At 35.5% G+C, this 21,006-nt stretch overlaps 1 protein-coding gene across 5 annotated transcripts in view; it reads right to left on the bottom strand.

Annotated features, from left to right (window-relative positions):
• The window catches only part of USP34 (ubiquitin specific peptidase 34), a 251,988-nt gene that overhangs the window by 112,310 nt on the left and 118,672 nt on the right, over positions 1-21,006 (bottom strand). For all 5 annotated transcript variants that reach the window (XR_011504013.1, XM_044772515.2, XM_070512047.1 and 2 more), the window contains exons 19-25: positions 19,782-19,871; positions 17,251-17,346; positions 11,967-12,049; positions 3,598-3,752; positions 2,327-2,440; positions 664-763; positions 372-531 (exon numbers count right to left, since the gene is read on the bottom strand). Coding sequence is in view for 4 of the 5 variants with exons in the window: in XM_044772515.2 (XP_044628450.1) it covers positions 372-531; positions 664-763; positions 2,327-2,440; positions 3,598-3,752; positions 11,967-12,049; positions 17,251-17,346; positions 19,782-19,871 (798 nt within the window). In the remaining variant the exon portion in view is untranslated. The remainder of the gene's footprint in view (positions 1-371; positions 532-663; positions 764-2,326; positions 2,441-3,597; positions 3,753-11,966; positions 12,050-17,250; positions 17,347-19,781; positions 19,872-21,006) is intronic.

Raw genomic sequence — 21,006 nt, 5'->3', positions numbered from 1 at the left:
AGAGATTATTTGATGTTCTTGGTGAGGGTTTTAGTGAACCTTTTTTTGGTAGTGGTGTTCTGCTGTTTCAATCATATTAAAACTTTCTTAGAGATGGAATTCTGTCTAGGTTCTTATTCATGCATATCTTCTGAGAGTCTAACGATTTTTAAAGCTCTGCAATATTTACCAGGAACCTATATTGCCTATTCCATGGTGAAACGGCACATATTATGAATAAAAATTACTTCTATTACTAACCCTTCACTCTTGGTAAGTTATGTTTTCTACCTGCCCCCAACAAAACCTTTAGTTTAAATTTCAGAATACTTTTAGATATGTCAGCAATAAAAAAGCCTGAAATTCACTCTATGTGGTATAAAAAAAATTACCTTCTTCTAAATGCTTCCAGATGTGTCTTCAGCATAAGGAGTCCTCTTTCTATAACAGTGAGACTTGAGTGTGATTCCTGTTCAAGACTGCTAGAGGCTATCATAAGACTCTCCATACATTTACTAATAAATTCTTGCTCCTTCTCCAATCCCGTTTTACCTGAAAATAAGATGTTTAGACATGTATATCAATCCTATAATCGTTTAGTTACATTAAAAAAAACAAATTGTAGCTAAACAAAAAATCCTCATATAAAAAATTACCTATTAGACAATATTTCAAATCACTCACCATTAATATAATAGGAGTTAATATACTGGATAGCTGCTCGACTGACATCACCAGATTGTGCTCTTAAAGCAATGCCCCAAAATTGGTCCATACCACAAAGCTAAGAAAGAAAAATATGACAACAGCTATAAATTTTATTTTTGTCAAACAATGTAAACAAAGACAGAAAGTAACTAATTTAAAAGTCATACAATATCAATGAGTTTTAATATACTATAAAGTATTTAAAAGGTAATTCCTATTACTTACAGTCATGAAATAATAAGGATAAAAGTCTTGGAAATTTCCTCAATTACTGAAATATACCTGTATTGGTTCTAAAAATACATAATTATAAAGCAGCTAATTATATATATGCATAATGTTTAACTCAAAAGTTTTGACTACATGGTGGGAAAAACAAGTCCCCAAAACATGCTACAAAGAAATAACACCACCACACACATAATTATTAGCATAATAATACTTCAAAGCTTTTGTCCAACTTACTCTGATAAAGCCATTGGTTTCAGGTATTCACAGAAAATTAAACAGATATGCTAACGCAAGTTGTTACTTAACTTTATGCTGTTAACTATAAGATGACAAAGAGAATGTTTTCACTGAAAACTGCACAAAAAGTGGGGAGTGAAAGTTCTTAAAAGTTACACAGGGTGAAGACAGATATCCTTCTGATAGGTGACTGAACAGCCTTAGTGTTCATATCATCTACTTAAAAAGCAATATTATATTTCAAAATTAGAGTATGACTACTTCCCTAAGGAAATCAGATCTGTCTGGTTGTCTGATACTACCAAATTGCAACTCACTACAGTGATATCAAAATCAGAGTTAGAACCAAAAAATTAAAAGAAAAAAAAACTATGCAAACAGGAAAAGAAGGTAGATACTATAAAACTATTCTAGGTAAAATTAAAATTATTCTTTACCATATAGATTAACATTGGTTTTCTCTATCTTTCTCCTAATAACATAATTAATAAAAAAGTGTGAGTGGATACTACATAAATCAAAGCCATGATTAATAAACTAGAACATCCAATGAGGAAGACTTTCAAATAACAGTCTATTAGGAGAGTCTAGGAATAAGGCATTCAACAAAACCTAGTGCCCATCCAACTAGACAAATGGAACTCTAAGCCGGAAATAAGAAGAGCAATTTGTGACAGTCTTCAGTTAATGAACTGGTCGTCATGTCTCATGGTCAGAGATGATTTAGGACAGACATTACCAACAAGAACTCTACAGTTGTCCAAGAGTAACTAAAAGCACGATCACAACAAATGGCATAAAAATCAGACTTTAGACAAATCAACCTTCTACTTGACAAAACTACTTCCTTATATTATTTAGGAGCTTTTAGGGAACTAAAAGAACACTCAGATGGCCTCTTCTCTGTTAACCAAGGAATGTGTAATAAGCTTTCAGTAAACACAACCAACATTATCTTTGATTGTGAAAAAAAATCACCAAATTTGCTTTGTAAAACTTTTTAAAGCCAAAAGATAAAGCTTTTTAAAACCTAAAAATGAAAGTCTTCATAGCTAGTAAATTCAGTGCTTGGTAGACTATACGAGATAATTCAGTAATCTAATTTGAGGAATAAAAGAAAAATTCCACCTGCTGACCTAATAAAGTGACAAGCCTTTGGATAAATCCATACCTCAGAGTTCGAACCACCATCATAGGCACTGGTGGCCAATCGAGCTAAGTTACAGAGATGCTGAAACAGGTTTAAGCCGGTCATGCTAATCGTTTCAGGTTTTAGCTGGGGCATCTTAAAAAAAAAATTTATTTAAGTTAGTTTAGTGTGATAATTAAGTTGCTAAGATTTTACTTTATTGAATTTAACCACAAATTTAACAAACAAATTTTACGGAAAACATTAAAGAAGGAAATATATCAGCTGAGATTTTTAGTGATAATTTAAAAATTAAAATAAATAATTTAATGAAAATTTTATTCAGGTCATAGTTGAAAGCTGTCTGATGTGTTTCAATTTTCAAGATGTACACAGACCCAGATGAAAGGAAATAAATAAAAAATTTTATCTATTGTATATCTACAGCATACATATTTTTGAGATGTGTAGCTACATGTACAGTTTGTATCCAGGCTTCAAATTAAGATCCTGAAGGTCTATTTGTACTTTTGTCTTAAATCTATTAAGTGATTTAATTTACACGTACCAAAACTCATTCATATATATTCAATTCTACCAGAGAGATAAAGAGAGTTCACAGAGAGTCTTTCTAATCTCAAAAATAAGCATAAAATAAAAAGTCTACTGCTTTATTAACATCAATGCTTCAAAATTCAAATAGAAAATTATCACCTGAACCAACTGTGGCATCTGATAAAGGAGAATGAAAACTGAAGACTATCTTTAATATCATGACAGCACTTCCTAAAACTGCCTTTCCAAGGATCTACCAAAAAGTCTAGAGATTGACTTATATCTGACAGAAGGCTGGCTGAAACCACAACCATTTAACTAAGGAAAAGTCAGAAAATACAGCTCTCACACTAGTGGATGTTGAGTACCATTCCTGAAAATTGAGCTACAATGCTATTATTTAAAAAAAAACAAAAAAAACCCAAACCCCCCACATTTCTTATTAATGTTTACCTGAAGAATTACTCTAATTACTGTTAGTTTAAGTACTTTAGCTAAGGAAAAGAATATTTTTGTGGATATAAACTAAGTATTCACTTAAATACAAACACTGTAGAAGACAAAATTAAAGCAAAATCTAGGCAGCAAAATTTACATAAGGTAAAAAACATGCTGAAAAACAGTAGTACATTTGTGTTTTTTTAAAAAAACTATGTCAAAAGAGGAAAGATGAACATTACAGAGTTTATATTTCAAGAGATAAAAAGGAAACATGGAAAAACAATATAAACAATGAAACAGTCAAAAAATAAAATTACCTTCTCCAGAAAAAGATGTTTGTAGGTTTCCATTCCCATAGCATGTTGATCTTTACTTCGAACTTGATTTAAAAACCAATGAAGTGCATCGTCATAACACTCAGAATCTTCTACTAAGCAGTGCCATAAAATGTCGACTTGCTCTAAACTTAACCCTACATAAAAATTAACAATTTTGAATCATGGTACATACAACATTTTGGTCCTAATCCAATGTACTAGAAGCACCAATACATCCAGGAATATAAAGGAGATGTTTTATAACAATTTATAAAAATTATTTCGTAAGAGATTTCACATAAGGTATGTTTTCCAAATGTAGTTAAATATAATCCACATATAAATCATCAAAAAACACAGAACTTATATAGTATCTTGGAAGAGCCATTTGGTCTGGAAAATCATTCTCCCTAAAATATGAACATATCATTCTATTACAGTAAATATGATTAAGGAGAGTTAACCCAAAAAGTTGAGGAGTTAGTTCTAAGGTTTAAGAGTTAAAAATAGAGTGGATACCATGTTCAAAAGCTCCTTCTATACACATAAGAGATGAACAATAAATGTCAATAAGTATTATTTTTGTAAACTATGAAAAAAAGGATACTTATGATGAATAAAGTGAAAGGAAACTGACTGCCTAAAACAGATAAGAGAAATACATCAGGGGTTATAATTAGCTGGGAAGTCAATGTAAAGAGATAAAATCTGTATGGTATTTTGACCCAAGTATTAAATGATTCCAAAGTGTGGCAGAAGGAAGTCAGGAGAACTATTTGCAACCAAAGAGAAGACATTATAGCAATCACAAGTCTGAATGTGGATATGGGAGACAATCCAAAAGGGAAGAATAAAAGCATCATAGAGATTTTGAAAAGTATATCATAAGGGGTTCCAAAGTTTGGGGTTGTTCCCCAGAATCAGAAGGGATATGAAGGTACGACAGAATCATAAAAAACTTCTCCCTTTCTTGGGAAAAGTACGTGAAATCCAGAATATGGAAAAACACCTCATAAAATATTTACTTAGCAAGAGTATCAGTCTATAAAGCGTCTGATCAGAAAAAAAGTATCTGTTTCTCACAGAAACAGTTAACGTATAGATTCTTTGTTCTAAGAAGAACTTGTGCCCCTGGGAGACAACATAAAAAACACAGAAATAAGATGGTGTCAAGATGGCAGTGTAAGCAGATGCTGAACTCACCTCCACACATGAACACAACAAATTTAGAACGACTCTTAGAACAATTAACCCTGAGAGAGAACTGAAAACTGGATAAAAAGAACCCTGGCAACAAGAGACAGTGCTGACTGAGGTGGAAGAGGCAGAAATTCTTTTCTAGAGAGAAAAAAGCCACCTTCTAGCCGTGGTACTTCATGGCCAGCTGGGAACAATATTAAGGTATGAAGCCTTTCCTGGAGGAGTGGGGATCTGAGCAGGAGAGTGTTATTGCTATAAGCAGCTTTAGGACTCAGCACAACCTTGGAGACAAGTGTCATAGTATCTGGCTTTGCTAGCTATTCACTACAACAAGGAATATCCCTAGAAAAGTTATCAGACATAAGGGAAAAAGAAGCCTGCTCCTAAAGGGCCCCCACACAAATTAACCTGTTTTAGAAACCAACCTAAAATCAACAGAAAGAAAGGTACACAGTACTTTGGTGAAAAGAGACTCACTTGATAGGCTCTGGGTGCCTCTCAGTAAGAGGTGAGACCTCCCCAGGAACTGAGACATTGGCAGCAGCCATTATTGTGACCTAATATAGGCACGCTGACACAGACACTGATAGATGCCATTGGAGTTCTTCCTCTAGCCTGTTAGCCAAGGGCTCTACCCCATGCACTAAAGCACTGATAGAGCACCAATTTAATCCAGTTCAGCCAGGGCAGGCAGCCCACCCCAGGGACTGGCCCCACATAAGAGCAAGCCCTTGGGAAAACATGTGGGCCCATATAGGTGGAGTGCCTGGAACCTCCGCAGGGCAGGTGTATACAAGGAGCAGGTATAGTGTGTGAGGTGTTGGGGGAGTGTGTAGGGCCAACACAGTGAGGCGACTAGGTGTGCTTCAGTAGGTCAGGGTGTGCACATGGGCAGGACTGTGCTGATGGGGTGTGTGACCCTGTGGGTGGTGGGGCTTGTCAGCTGCAGCAGACTTGTGCTTCTCAAACAGCCAGATAGGGGACTAGCCCTACCTTCCAAGGCCTGAAACAACTGGGTGCTCCATGCTTGGGGCCAGCCCCACTCAGCTGCAATCCTACGAGAGCTAACAACAGCCTTGGAGGGCAGAGGCTTAGAGCAATTGTAACCCCTTGAGCCTAGCAACCAGCCATGCTGGGGGCCTACTCACTTAACAGAAAAACTGCAACAGGAATGTGCTATTAGACATTACAGCCAACGGTGCTGCAGCTCCCCAAGCCCAATAAAGTGACTGAAGCGTCCATACCAATCACATGCAGCTGAGCATTACAAACAGCCAGGCAGCGGGACAACCTAGCCTCCCCGGGCACCCGCAGCAAGAGCAACCCTGCAACAACAGAATGACACATGTAGCCCAAACAGCACAAACTCCTGGAACATTTGGAATTGGTGATGAGACGGAAGCACACTGCTGGGCCTCATAATGCAGCTCTTACATAAGGCCACCTCTCCAAGTTTGGGGGATATAGCTGACTTAACTAACACATAGATATAAGCACTCAGACAGACACAAAATGAGGAGACAAAGGAATACATTCCAAGTAACGGAACAGAACAAAACCCCAGAAAAAGAACTAAACAAAACAGAGATACCTGACAAAGAGTACAAACGAAGAGTCATAAGGATGCTCACTGATCTTGGGAGAATAATGGATGAACTCAGTGAGAACTTCAACAAAGAATTGGAAAATATAAAGAAGAAACAATTAGAAATGAAGAATACCGTAATGGAAATGAAAACTTCACTAGAGGGATTCAAAAGCAGAGTAGATGATACAGAAAGAATGGATCACTTAGCTGGATGAAAGACTAGAGGAAATCACCAAAGCTGAACAGATAAAAGAGAAAAGAATTAAAAAGAATGAGGACAGTCTAAGGGACCTCTGGGACAACATCAAGTGTGCTAATATCCGTATTATAGATGTGCCAGAAGGAGAAGAGAGAGACAAAGGGGCAGAGAATCTATTTGAAGAAATAATAACTGAAAACTTTCCTAAACTAGGGAAGGAAATAGACATCCAGGTAAGGGAGCACGGAGAGCACCAAACGAGATAAAACCAAAGAGGCCCACAAGAAGACACATTATAATTAAAATGAAAAGAATTAAAGATAAAGAGAGAATCCTAGAAGTCACAAGAGAAAGGCAACAAGTTACATACAAAGGAAATCCCATAATGCTATCAGTGGGCTTCTCAGCAGAAACCTTACAGGCTAGAAGGGACTGGCACAATATATTTAAAGTGCAGAAAGGTAAAAACCTACATACAAAAATACTCTACTAAGCAAGGCTGTCATTCAGAATGGAAGGAGAGGTAAACAGTTTTCCAGACAAGCAAAAACTAAAGGAGTTTATCACCAAGAAACTAGTCTTACAAGAAATGCTAAAGGGACTTATTTAAGTGGAAAAGATGGGGCCAGTCCTGTGGCTGAGTGGTTAAGTTTGCATGCTCCGCTTCAGTGGCTGGGGGTTCACCAGTTCGGATCCTGGGCACAGACCTACACACCGCTCATCAAGCCATACTGCAGCAGCATCCCACATGGAAGAACCAGAAATACTTACAAGTAGGATATATAACTGCACTGGGGCTTTGGGGAAGGAAAAAAGGAGGAAGATTAGCAATAGATGTTAGATCAGGGTCAATCATCCTCACCAAAAAGCATAACTTAAAAAAAAAAAAGAAAAGAAAACCCTTGAGTTTAAGTGGAAAAGAAAGAACTACAAATAGGCAAAAGAAATGATCACACACAAAGAAAACAGCAATAAAATCACTGGTAGACACAAATATACAATAAAGGTAGCTGATCAACCACCTATGAAGCTAATATGAAGGTCAAAAGTAAAAAGTACTAAAATTATCTATTTCCATGATAAGAGGGTAACAGATACACATGTTTAAAAAAAGAGATTATATATCAAAAATATGAAAATGTGGGCGAACGGGAGTATAAGAGTAGAGCTGTTAGCAAGAGGTCAAACTAAAGAGATCATCAACTTAATATAGACTGTAATATATGTAGGTTATAGTATATGAACCTCATGGTAATTACAAGCCAGAAACCCATAATAAACACACAAAAAATCAGGAGAAAGGAACCCAAACATAATACTAAAGACAGCCATCTAATCACAAGGGAAGAGAGCAAGAGAAGAAGAAAGGAATGGAGAACAACTAAAACACCCAGAAAAAAGTAACAAAATGCTATGAAGTACATTCTTATCAACAGCTACTTTAAATGTCAATAGACTAGATGCTCCAATCAAAATGCATAGGGTGGCCTATTGGATAAAAAAAAAAAGACCCATACATATGCTGCATACAAGAGACATACTTCAGACGCAAAGACACTCACAAATTGAAAGTGAAGGGATGGAAAAACATACTCCATGCAAATGGCAATGAAAAGAAAGGTGGCGTAGCAATACTTATCTCAGACAAAATAGACTCTAAAACAAAAACTGTAACAAGAGACAAAGAAGGGCACTACCTAATGATAAAAGGAACAATCCAAAAGAGGATATAACACTTGTAAAAATCTATGCACCCAACTTACCAGCACCTAAACATATAAAGTAATTATAAAAAGACATAACAGAAGAAGTAGACAGTAACACAATAATAGAAGGGGACTTGAACACTCCACTTACACCAATGGATAGAACATCCAAACAGAAGATCTCTAAGGAAACACTGGCCTTAAATGATACATTAGACCAGATGGATTTGGTAGATACAGAGAGAGAACATTCCATCTGAAAACCAAAGAATACACATTCTTTTCAAATGTACATCGTTCATTCTCCAGGATAGATCACATATTAGGCCACAAAACATGTCTCAATAAATTTAAGACTGAAATAATACCAGGTATCTTTTCTGACCACATTGGTATGAAGCTAGAAATCAACTACAGGAAGAAAATCAGAAAAGCGACAAATATGTGGAGATTAAACAAACTGCTACTGAACAATGATTGGGTCAATGAAGAAAACAAAGGAGAAATTGAAAAATACCTGAAGACAAATGGAAACAAAAACACAACATACCAAAATCCATAGGATACAAACAACAACGGTTCTGAGAGGGAAGTCTGCACAGAAATACAGGCCTACGTCAACAAACAAGAAAAATCTCAAATAAACAATTTAACAGTGCACGTAAAGGAACTGGAAAAAGAAGAACAAAGAAAGCCCAAAATTAGTAGAAGGAAGGAAATAAAAATCAGAGCAGAAATAAATGGAGACTAAAAAACAAAAATAGAAAAAAAAACTCAATGAAACTAAGAGCTGGTTCTTTGAAAAGACAAACAAAATTCATGAACCTTTAGCTACTCACCAAGAAAAAAAGAGAGAAGGCTCAACTAAACAAAATCAGAAATCAAAGAGGAGAAATTACAATGGACTGCTCAAAAGTACAAAAAATTATAAGAGAATAGTATGAAAAGTCATACACCAACATATTAGATAATCTGAAAGAAATGGATAAATTCTTAGAATCATACAACCTTGCAACCTGAATCAGGAAGAAATAGAGAATTTGAATAGACTAATTATCAGTAAGGAGATCAAAACAGTAATCAAAAACCTCCCCAAAAATAAAAGTCTAAGACTAGATGGCTTCCCTAGTAAATTCTACCAAACATTCAAAGAAGATTAAATATCTATCCTTCTCAAACTCTTCCAAAAAACTAAAGAGGAGGGGAAGCTGTTGAGATAAGGAAATTCTCATACACTGCTTGTGTGAGTGCAAACTGGTGTAGCTACTAGGGAAAACAGTATGGAGAGTCCTCAAAAAATTAAGAATAGAGCTACCATAGGATCCAGCTATTTTTATCCAAAGAACTTGAAAACACAAATGCATAAAGATATATTCACTCCAATGTTCACTGGAGCATTGTTCAAAATAGCCGAAAACTGGAAGCAACCTAGATGCCCATTAAGGGATGAATGGATAAAGAAGATGTGGTATATATACACAATGGAATAGTACTCAGCCATAAGAAATGATGAAATCTGGCCATTTGTGACAACATGGATGGACCTTGGGGGTATTATGCTATGTGCAACAAGTCACAGGGAGAAAGTCAAATACCATATGATCTCTCTTATAAATAAAAGATAAAAACAACAAACACATAAATAAATAAAAGGAAACAGAAAAGTTCTCAACTTTTCCAAAAACCAAACCAGAAGTAACCTTTACTGTACATTATAACTTAAACACATTAATTAATTAAGAAGAGAGATAAGCGAAGAAAATACTTGTCCTACAAAAAAAGGTGTCCAGGTAAATTACAATAAACTATATGATAAAACAGAAATGTATTCATAAATGGCTGAATCACCAATCCACATTCAATAGGCAATGTATAAGCTTTTGTTGTTGTTTCAAGTTTTTAAAAAGAACAGATATGGAGGCCGGTCCCATGACATAGTGGTTAAGTCTGGTGCACTCTGCTTCGGTGGCTCGGGGTTTGCAGGTTCGGATCCCTGGTGAGGACCTACATCACTCATCAAGCCATGCTGTGGCAGCAACCCACATACAAAAGAGGAAGACTGACACAAATGTTAGCTCAGGTATAATCTTCCTTTAGCAAAAGGAGAAAGATTGGCAACAGATGTTAGCTCAGAGCAAATCTTCCTCATCAAAAAAAAGAGAAAACATAATAGTTATTGGTATACTGAAAATCAGTATTCTCAAATAAAACTCTGGAGTGACCACATTATACCTGACAGGAATTGTGTCAGTAAGAGAAGCATAATTCTGATGTGGGAGAAGCAAAGTTTTCAATTTGATTCTATCTGGACAATAGCTACCATAAGCATATACAACACAGAATCCATACAGCCATGCACTGCATAACATTTTGGGCAACAATGGACCACATACATGATGGTGAGTCTATAAGATTAGTACCATATAGCCTAAGTGTGTAGTAGGCTATCTCATCTAGGTTTGTGTAAGTACAATCTATGATGTTTGCACAATGACAAAATCACCTAACAGTACATTTCTGAGAACATATACCTATCATTAAGCAATGCATGACTGTACTGTGTTCACTGGGATGGGAAGAGCAAAATAAATAATTCATTACTCAAATACTGCAAAGACATGTTAACATTTTCCAATGTGAATCTATGTTCAACAAATATGAAACTTAACGGTCATGTGAAATTATTTATGCTGACAATATTTGTTTTGGTTTGACTTCTCCATGTGGAAGATTGGTGTTTTCTGTTTTATATTATTTATTTGTTGTATGTTATCAGTCACAATGGGTATGACAAATGATCTAATAAACATGAAACAGAAGTTTCCTATCAAAAATAGGTATCTTCTTTTCGAAATCTGTTGGTATCACGATGTTAGCGGCTTTTGTTACAAATATCTTCAAGAAATTATAGACAAACAGTAAGACAAACATGTGGACTTAAAAAGAGTCATGATGACACTTCTCAGACTAGCAAGATACTCATGAGTTTGACTATATTAACCATACCTCAACAAAGAGAATGTCCTAACAAATGAGGTTTGTTGACATGGAAACACAGAAAAAGAAGAATGTGGAGAAGGAAAGATAAAAGACTAGCAAGAGCACGGGAGCCCTGGCCAAAAGAAATCAAGCTCCCTCCCCTCTTGTAAGAACATCTATCATGCGGATTTGGATACAGTCCACACTCTGAATATACCAGATCAATTTCTATTTTTTTCACATTAACTATTAATGAAATTGAATTTGAGATTCATCTAAGAAAAACTAGGGTCTCTGAGTGTCTCTATCACCTATGAAGCCAAGCAATTTTGGATAAGATTAGCCTGATAATAATATGTAGACAGTGGCTGTTTTCAACTGGAGTGATAGGAATATTCTATAACCAAAGGTAACAAAAGACAGTCACTCTAACATGATATGTTCTTCTGTCCCAAATATTTTGTTCTTGAAATGAGTCATTTATCCACTGCAAAGATCGTTTATCCATCTTTATCAGAGATTGAAGCAAGAATGCATCAGGGTAACAGTCATATTGCTACAAAGACTGAGAGGACATTCAGTATTGAAGATAATTTAATCACTATAGGAATCTAAAGGCATGAGTACCTTTGACTGGACTCTGACAAGAGTCAATACAGATCTAAAAATTGATTAAAATGCTAATTGAAAAACTTACTGAAGTGATCAGGTGATCCCAGAGTTGAAAACACACAAGTCAAGAACTGAAGTCGAACTTGAACTTCGGCACTATGGCTGTACCTATATTTAAAAAATCATTAAAATAATTAACTGAAAGATCCTATTTCTTAATTATTTTTAAACATTTAATGGCCCTAACCTTAAATTATACCAAAGAAGTAAAACTCAATTTTAATAACTCACAATTATTAAATATTTTAATTACATAACTATGGTTACACAAAATGGTCATAAGCCAAATGCTGAGATTTACATTAAGAAATTATAAAAGTCGGCAAACTATTAGAAAACATACTTTCAAATTAAATGATGAAAAAGTGTGTAAGAACTCAAGAGTGGAATAAAACAAATACGTCATTTTGAAATTATGCAATATGCACATTAATGAGAATAGTTAATAAAAAACTACATCTGTAACTAAAAATTACGTTTCATTATCACTGTCCCTCCAGTGATTAACACAATTCCTTAAACAAGAAACGCTAATGAAAATATCATTTTCATAAATCTAGTTCATAAAGAACACAGCTAATACACAATTCGCATTTTTGAATGTGATTTTAAACCTAAGCACTTTTTTTTTTTGTGAGGAAGATTAGCCCTGAGCTAACTACTGCCAATCCTCCTCTTTTTGCTGAGGAAGACTGGCCGTGAGCTAACATCCATGCCCATCTTCCTCTACTTTATTCGTGGGCCACAGCATGGCTTTTGCCAAGTGGTGCCACGTCCGCACCCGGGATCTGAACCGGCAAACCCCAGGCTGCCAAGAAGCAGAATGTGTAAACTTAACTGCTGCGCCACCGGGCCGGCCCCCTAAATCTAAGCACTTCTAATTCATGTACACAAAATTCAATGGTTAATGTAAGAGTTGCTTTGGAAGCTTGTTAAGTAGGTGATTTCACATGGTTCTCTGGGAATTCAGTTTGCAGGCATTTGCAAAGGAAAAGCATTTTAAGAATCAAGTGTTGGTCTGTGGGGGAGGAAGGATAGGAGATGAACCTAAAGAGGTAGACAGGAGCTGGATTGTGACCAGTCTGAATGTCACAAGAGTTTGGTATTATTCTGGATAGAAAAGGGAGTCACTGAAGGGTGTTGGGGGAAGAGGGAGCAAACGATCAGATATGGATTTTAAGATTCCTTTAGCAACTCTGTGAACTGCATATTGAACAGTGTCTGTAATACCATAACAATCCAGAACCCACAAGCAGCTGAGCACCCAATAAATGAGACTAAATCAATCATGAGTTATCTCTCTGTCACAAATAAAAAGGCTGGTTGTGGGTGAACTGCCAAAATTACTTTGCCAACAAAGGCAGCAGCCACTCTGAGCCCTTATCTTACCCCTGCTTGCAGAGAATCAAACAGCCTCTTAATTCAATTTCATATAATATTTAAGTAAGTGCAAAATTTTAAAAGCTTCCCAAAATAAGCTGGTTTCAAAACTTACACTAGATTCAATGTTGAAGTTTAAAGTAAAGTTTTCTAAAAAATGAGTTTACTAGATATCTTTGCTGCTTTTTACTGTCTTGCGTTAAGGTTTGCAAACAAAAATGAACTTTTGCTTCATTATTGTTGCAGTGCACTTTGTGAAGATGGAACTACATGTGCCAAGGTGGCTGGGGGAGGGGAAAATATAGTAAACAACTCACAGTCTAGAATGCTATCCAGATAAAATTCAAGAACAGCTCTTAACAGCTTTTTCTCCTTTTACTAAAAGGACAGAGATTTTATCGGAGAGGCCTTGGAATACAGGTTCAAATACAAGTTCTATCATCCAACAGTTCTGTGCTTTTAAGCAAGTTACTGCACTTCTCAGAGCCTGAGGCTGTGGGATACTGGTCACAGACATAAAATGGGAATGAAGTATTGTCCTCTACAAAGTACCTTTATTTCCTGAATACTTCCTTCCCCTATACTTGCATCTCAGAGTAAGGGACCCATAATCCAAGAAGGCATGGATCCAGTCCCTTTGTCCTCCCTTCTTTACCTTCCACAGTAGAGCCATTGGCTCCACACTTCAAAGGACTCTGCTCTTTCAGGGTCCCATGGCAGTTGAAATCACCAGGAAATTTCCTGGGATGCAAAAACAAAGATGACATGAATACTGAAAACTCTCATGGGCTTGTCCATGGCTTCTGACATTACAAGAAATATAAGACAAAAATAATCCCCCCACAGGGACAAAACTTTAGTGACAAACTCAAGTTGCTGAGTTTCAAGAAATATGTAACACGTCCATCTAGAAAAGGAAGTGTTATCTTTCATGCCACAAAGATCTTTTTTGTCCTAGGTGAAAATCTCAGAACTCGCCTACAGTAATTTCCACTGAAAATGGAAAATAATGTGCCACAAACTCATCAAGTCAGTATGCTTTAACAAAGAGTAGCACATGTACAACTCTGTTTCACAGCCTGAAGGAACAAGGGAGTTACAGCAAAACAGTTCAGACAGCATCTCTCTGTTCTAAGGTTTTATTTTCCTAAAATGCCAGGCAGCAAAGGAGATTAGACGATTGGAAACATACCGTGGTGTACCCTAGGGTAGTATAAAATTCATCTCCAAAGTACACCAGTCCTCTATTTATCTTTTTCATCACAGAAGCAAAGCTTGTAGGAGGCTCCACATCTGGTTCCACTAATAAAGTGAGCAACTTCACTGTAGCCAATGCTGTGAACAACCATGCCTCAGATCTGTGTTCATTTTTTGGCACTGAATGGTGGACTTTCTCTTTCTGAGGATGATTCATCTATGTCTTCCACTCCCCTCTCTTAAGCCTCCTATCCCTACTCTTTAAACCCACAGGCTTATGGCTGAGGTGGGAGCTCTTTCATAACTCAGTATTTATTTCTCTATTGACAGGTAACTTGAATTCACTGTCTCCTAAAAATGCTGAAGATGTGGGTCATGTGTGGTTTTATTTCCACTCCTTGTTGACCTTATGATTTTTAGAGAGGATGTATAGAGATGCTCAGATTCAGGCGGCAACAATTATCCTCGACTTCTGCTTCAAGGAGAATAATTAAAGAAGGACACAGACTACGAAGAACACCTAAAATTGTAACAGGATTTAAAGAGAATTCATCTTGCCTAGTGGTAACTTTTGTAAGCAAAGCTATGGAATAGAGTAAGTTTAAGGAAGTATCTCAGAAATAATTTGATAGGCTTATAGAATAGGATGTCTAAAAAAACAAAACTACAGAAGAATAAACAAGAAAGGTTTGTTGAATTTAGATTCTGGAGGACACATAATACTAGGTTGAAGAAACTAGAATTTATTTTTTATACAGTGAAGAATCTAAATGGCGTAAGGGGCGAGCTTCTTGTTTGTTTCGTATCATAGTGTGTTTTACCCAGGTAAGTACAATTTATAGATAATCTACTATGTGCCAGGTGCAACTTAATAAATTACTTCATTTAATTCTTAAAAAAACTTATGAGGCAAATAATTTGGATTTAATAGAGAGGTAAATAATTTAAATAAGTTCAATACAATAGATTCATAATCTAAACGCAGGTCTGTATAATTCTCAAGCCCATGTGTTTTCCACCAATACCATATTGCCTTCCTAACTTAATAAGGATAAGGAATTAACGAGCATAGGGGGAGAGTGAGGCAAGAAGATAGAGAGAGGTTGGTTAAAAGGACTGGAATAGTGTTGGTAAGAATGTCAACTTGTGGAAAGACATGGGATATATTGTAGCACTGAGATAACTAGAGATTGTCAACGGTATAATGCAGCACTCAATATGAATTACAGAAAAGAGACTGCTCCACTGTTTATAAAATGTGTGTTTATAAAATGAATTATAGAAATCCTGGCTCCACTATTTATAAAACGTGTGATTTTAGGCAAGTTATTTATCAGCTCATAGCTTAAACGTTCTCATTTCTAAAATGAGACTGCCTACCTCAAATGGGTTGTTGTGTATCTTCAAGTTAATACCTAATACTTAAATGGTATCTGGCACATAGTATCAATGAACACTGGCTGTTTTTAATCATCACCATCATTATTATTCATGTTTGGAAATAAAAAATATAAAAAAGGCTCCAAGTCACCAAGTTTTAGGTGACTGAGAGGATGGGTGTACTCTGAAGGACATAGTAAAATCTGGAGAAAGAACTGACTTTTGGGGAAAAATGAGCGAATTCATTTTTTTTGAAGGTGAATAAACATGCCTAAGGTCTATTGCTTCTCTGAACACTCCTACAGTCTACTCAATTTCCACCTATGTGGAAGTTTGCTATGTGGGTATTTTCACAATAATCGCTGTGGCTACTTCTCTTATTCACTGACATGCTGATACTGACAATGATCTGGTTTCCTCAACTCAGCCATAGAGCCCACAAATTATTAACTCACAAGCAGAAAACTTCTGAATTTTACATGTTTCCTTCTATGCAGGTATCTCCCTATAAGAAGCTTTAAACACAGCTATACCACTAACCAATTTCTACCAATTCTTATCCAAAGTCACTTGCTAATTTTTAAAATATTTTCGATGATGAAATATTAACCAGTTACATCATCACAGTTTTTAAATTTTCCATATGTATTCTAAACTTTCTAATACTAGAATCCAATTATAATAATAAAGGAAAAGGTTTTAAATTAACTATATGTTAAATCTATTTGTTTCGAATATTTAAAAATTTTAGAATCAATGGCCTAATAAGAAGGCAAGGGGGCGGGCCTGGTGGCGCAGCAGTTAAGTGTGCATGTTCTGCTTTGGCAGCCCGGGATTCGCCGGTTCAGATCCTGGGTGCGGACATGGCACTGCTTGGAAAGCCATGCTGTGGGAGGTGTCCCACATATACAGTAGAGGAAGATGGGCATGGATGTTAGCTCACGGCCAGTCTTCCTCAGCAAAAAGAGGAGGATTGGCAGTAGATGTTAGCTCAGGGCTGATCTTCCTCAAAAAAAGAAAGAAAGAAAGAAGACAAGGATATTGATGATTTCTGAAAAAATATTTACTTTTGATCCCTGAAAACGATGACTTTGAACAGAACTCAACAGTGAAGGCTAACCAGCCCCTGAAAGTTATATAACCTACATTTCTCTAAGATAAAGAATTATAAAAATAACCTTGTAAAATTCTTGAACTTAAAAAGAGTCTTTCTATCTCTTAAAATTTTTACAACTAAAATTTTCATTATATTTATCACCATTGAAAGAAAAGGAGTAGGAACACTGGAAAATTATCTTGGAGGAAAGACAATCAACACTTAAACATAACTAAGCTAGTTAAAGGATACTTACAGTGCATGTTTTTGTCTTCCTTCTCTTACAGCTTGAATATAGTATACCAAATTATCAAAGAAAAGCTTCATCATGTTCAGTTCTTTTTCTGCCCACCTGACCCAATTGAAAGAAGAAATAATTTTAAAGGCATGAGTAAGAGAATAAATCTATTCTAGGAAGGAAAAAACTGTATATCTAAAAAAAAACTTCAAATGCAAAATCTTTCAATTATCAAAACTTACAAGCTCTATTTATATTTGAATTGTGAAAAGATATAAAGCAATCTACCTTAATTTTTATGAATTTAAAGAACCACTGTTTTTTGATCTCAAGTTTATCCCTGTGCAGGGGATAAAATGTCTGGCAGAATGCTAATTATAAATGACTAATATAAGTTAATACCAAAAACAGTATGATACAGTCCATATAGGAATGGACTGTGTGCCTTGGTAATTATTTAGCAGAACTGAGCAGAGTGCCTGGCACATAGAACACATACAGTATAAACTTACTGAATCAATCAGTTTTTCTTTTTTTACTGTCAATAATTTGTGGGTTTTTTATTTTTTTATTTTTCCTTTTTCTCCCCAAAGCTCCCTGGTACAGAGTTGTATACTTTAGTTGTGGGTCCTTATAATTTGTTTTTAACAAGTTTTTAAATCAAAAAAACATTCAAGTATTAAGTTCCAAAATAACCTAGAAACACTAGAATAAAAAAGTGATAAATACAATCAGAGATCCTAGAGTCCATAAATTTTCCTAACAATCTATTTCATACAAGACTTTCTAGCAAATCATCTGCTATAATGTACAGATGTATTAAAATCCCAAAACGTCTAATGTAACTTACATCATGTTTTTGCTATAGCCCTCTTTCCAAAATAAGTTACTCTCGCCTCGCCAATCACTTAATGAAGAGCAAGTGGTAGAAAGAAAATGTTCAGTAAGACTTAAGTTTGAAACCAGTTCCAATACACTTGCTGCAAGGCTTTGGGCAAGTAACCTAACCTCTTGAAGTCTGTTTACTGGTTATCTGAAGACTTACCAAGAGGATCAGGGATAACAATTTCCAATTTTAAAATATGGGCCATAAGAGTTTAAGAGATAATATGTACCAAATGTTGATTTGTTGAGTGCTGCTGCACATAATAGATTCACAATACGTGGAAGTTTTTTATTGATGCCAACTAACCATAGGAGCTCAGAGTTCTTCTAAGTGATCCTCTTGATGAGATTTAGGATACCAGTCTCATGTTGGAAACCATGTGAAGTGCAACTAACTGATCTTATTTATATCAAATTTACAGAAATAAAAGAGTTTCAACTCAATATACTTAGGTTCAAGTCCTTGATAAGTAACTGAATATTCAGTTTGCCACTTCTATAATAAGTTAGTTACTCCTTAACTCAAATGGCTACAGTATGCCACCAACTTGCCCAAGTTAGCAACAGGTGAATCCCTTTAAAACATTAGAATTTTGCAATTCAGCCATTTAAAAATCACGAGAAGAGTCAAGGAAATAAGATTAACTCTATTTATACTTAAAGGATGCTAAATGCTTTCCCCTACCCCCCTGTTTAGAATCTCAGGGACCTTTCTTGCACTCACAAATGGAACTGTCACTAGAGTCACACTGTAATATTAACCAAAAAGAGAGACTTTCTAACATGCTTTTAAAAAGATAATAGAGGTTCGGGTTAAACAGATCCTCTTTAAAAGAGCAATAAACAGCAAGGGCTATAACTCAGGATAACTAACTTCATCCTACTTAGAACCATAGTACAAACCTCCAAGAATTTTTTAAATGGTGAAAACAAACAAGTGCTCTCACCATTTAATTTTAGATTTGAGAAGGAATTAGGTAAAAAGCCATCCTGTGTGACCTCACAAATGAATCCTTCAACAGGTCTAATTTTTCCTAAAATTTAAATGTCTCTGGAATCGCTCCAAAAGTTTTTTGAATAAAGCACATAACACATTCTTAGAGCTTAAGGAAATGATGGTGATAGCCAGTTTTCTCTAGAATATTACCAAAAATTGAATCAATTTCACATAAAACTAGTAACCTTGAAAGAACTCTAACATTCATTAATCATAAATTCTCTACAAATGTAAAGGAGTAATAGATGGAGTCAAGATTACCCCTAACGTAATGTCTAGAACCAATTACTAGTAACGGAAAAATATTAAAGGCGCCCTAGAATGTTTATTTTACTGTGGATCTTCATCAGGAGATGAAGCTTTGCTATGGCCAGATATACTAAAAATCTTTACCTGAAACTTAGAGCATTAATTTCTACGATATTTTTCTGAAACTACAAAGAATACAAAAGTCAGATTTTCCTGGTGATGGGGATATAATCCCCATGGGGCTAAGCAGCAGAGATAGCACTCTGAGAAATCTAGAAAACATCTGAAACACATGAAACTCAAATTTTCTTGGTGCAGAATAAAAGCTAGTAAGTTATTCAAAACTTTGCTTGATAACTATGGTTTGAAGGAAAAAATCTCTCTAAAATGAATACTTTTGTTTCTTTCATTTACTTACATTGTAATCCAATGTGTGTCATAACTGCTCCCAAACTGCTGAAAAGTACCAAACAGTTTTGGAAGAAGACGAAGTGAAATTACTACTGATCTGAAAGAGCAAAAACAAAGAGTAGTTAAAATTATTTTATTCAATAACTATCAGTAATTCTAGCTTTTTACAGAAATTCAGATTTAAAATCTTAAATAAAAGGATTTAATGAACTTTACAATTATATTTCTTATGCAAACATTAAAATTTTTTTTCTAAAGTATGAATTTATTTTATTCATTGAGGCAAGAAATCTAAGATCTGAAATTCCAACCCAAGACTTTTAAAGTAAAATACATTATAAATATCTGAGTATAAAAGCAAGTGAAGAGCATTTAAAGGTAAATTTTTTTCATGAAAGTGTTCTTTAATAGGTTATGGGTGCTTCTGAGGATTTAACCAAGGAAAATAAGGAGCAGCAGCTTAGGTAAATTATCTAGACCAGGCCTTCTCAAAGTTTAACCCTGCACTTGATTCACCTGGGGGAATTCTGTTAAAATGCAAATTATGGTTAGGTAGGTCTGAGGTAGGTTCAGCAATTTTGCATTTCTAACAAGGACACAAATGAAAAAGTGCTGGTTTGTGGACTACATTCTGAGCAGCAATAATGTAGAGAGCTTTTTTCAAACTACACAAATTATCACTTTCTCCCTAATTCTCACTTAATATTAATCATCTGCACTCAAGTTGAGAATCATTGCATTATGAGCCATGTTAATAATGGAAGCTCACCACATACACACCTCAAGTATGAAGGAGCAAAAAAGGGACAGGAAATCACTCTAAAACTTCAACCAGATCTGAGTATGCCTATCTTCTGAAAAGAACGGGTATAGGGAAGGTACTGACATACAAATAACTCAAGTCTTAGAAGGCAAGGAGGTTGGCTGCATGAGCCTCGAAAGAAGCAAGACAAATTCTAATGAGTTACTCAATGTCTTTTTTTAAACTGAGGAGCCAATATTGCTTCATAAGAGAATTTTTAAAAAGAGGAAAGTTGGTGCTCTACCCACAAGTATGGTATACAGGTAAGTCTCTCCAAACTGCTTACTCTTTTTGAGAAGAGCACCAGGAATATCAGAACACAGGGTTGTACTCCTGAGTGGGAGGGAAAGAGTGGTGAATACTGAGTAGGAAAAATTAGAAAACAACTTGTTTCTGAACAAAACCCAAAGTACTTAATTTGGACTACAAA

Source organism: Equus asinus, chromosome 6, assembly GCF_041296235.1.
Source record: "Equus asinus isolate D_3611 breed Donkey chromosome 6, EquAss-T2T_v2, whole genome shotgun sequence".
NCBI classification, from domain to species: Eukaryota; Metazoa; Chordata; class Mammalia; order Perissodactyla; family Equidae; genus Equus; species Equus asinus.
This window is presented reverse-complemented; position numbering and strand designations above follow the sequence as displayed.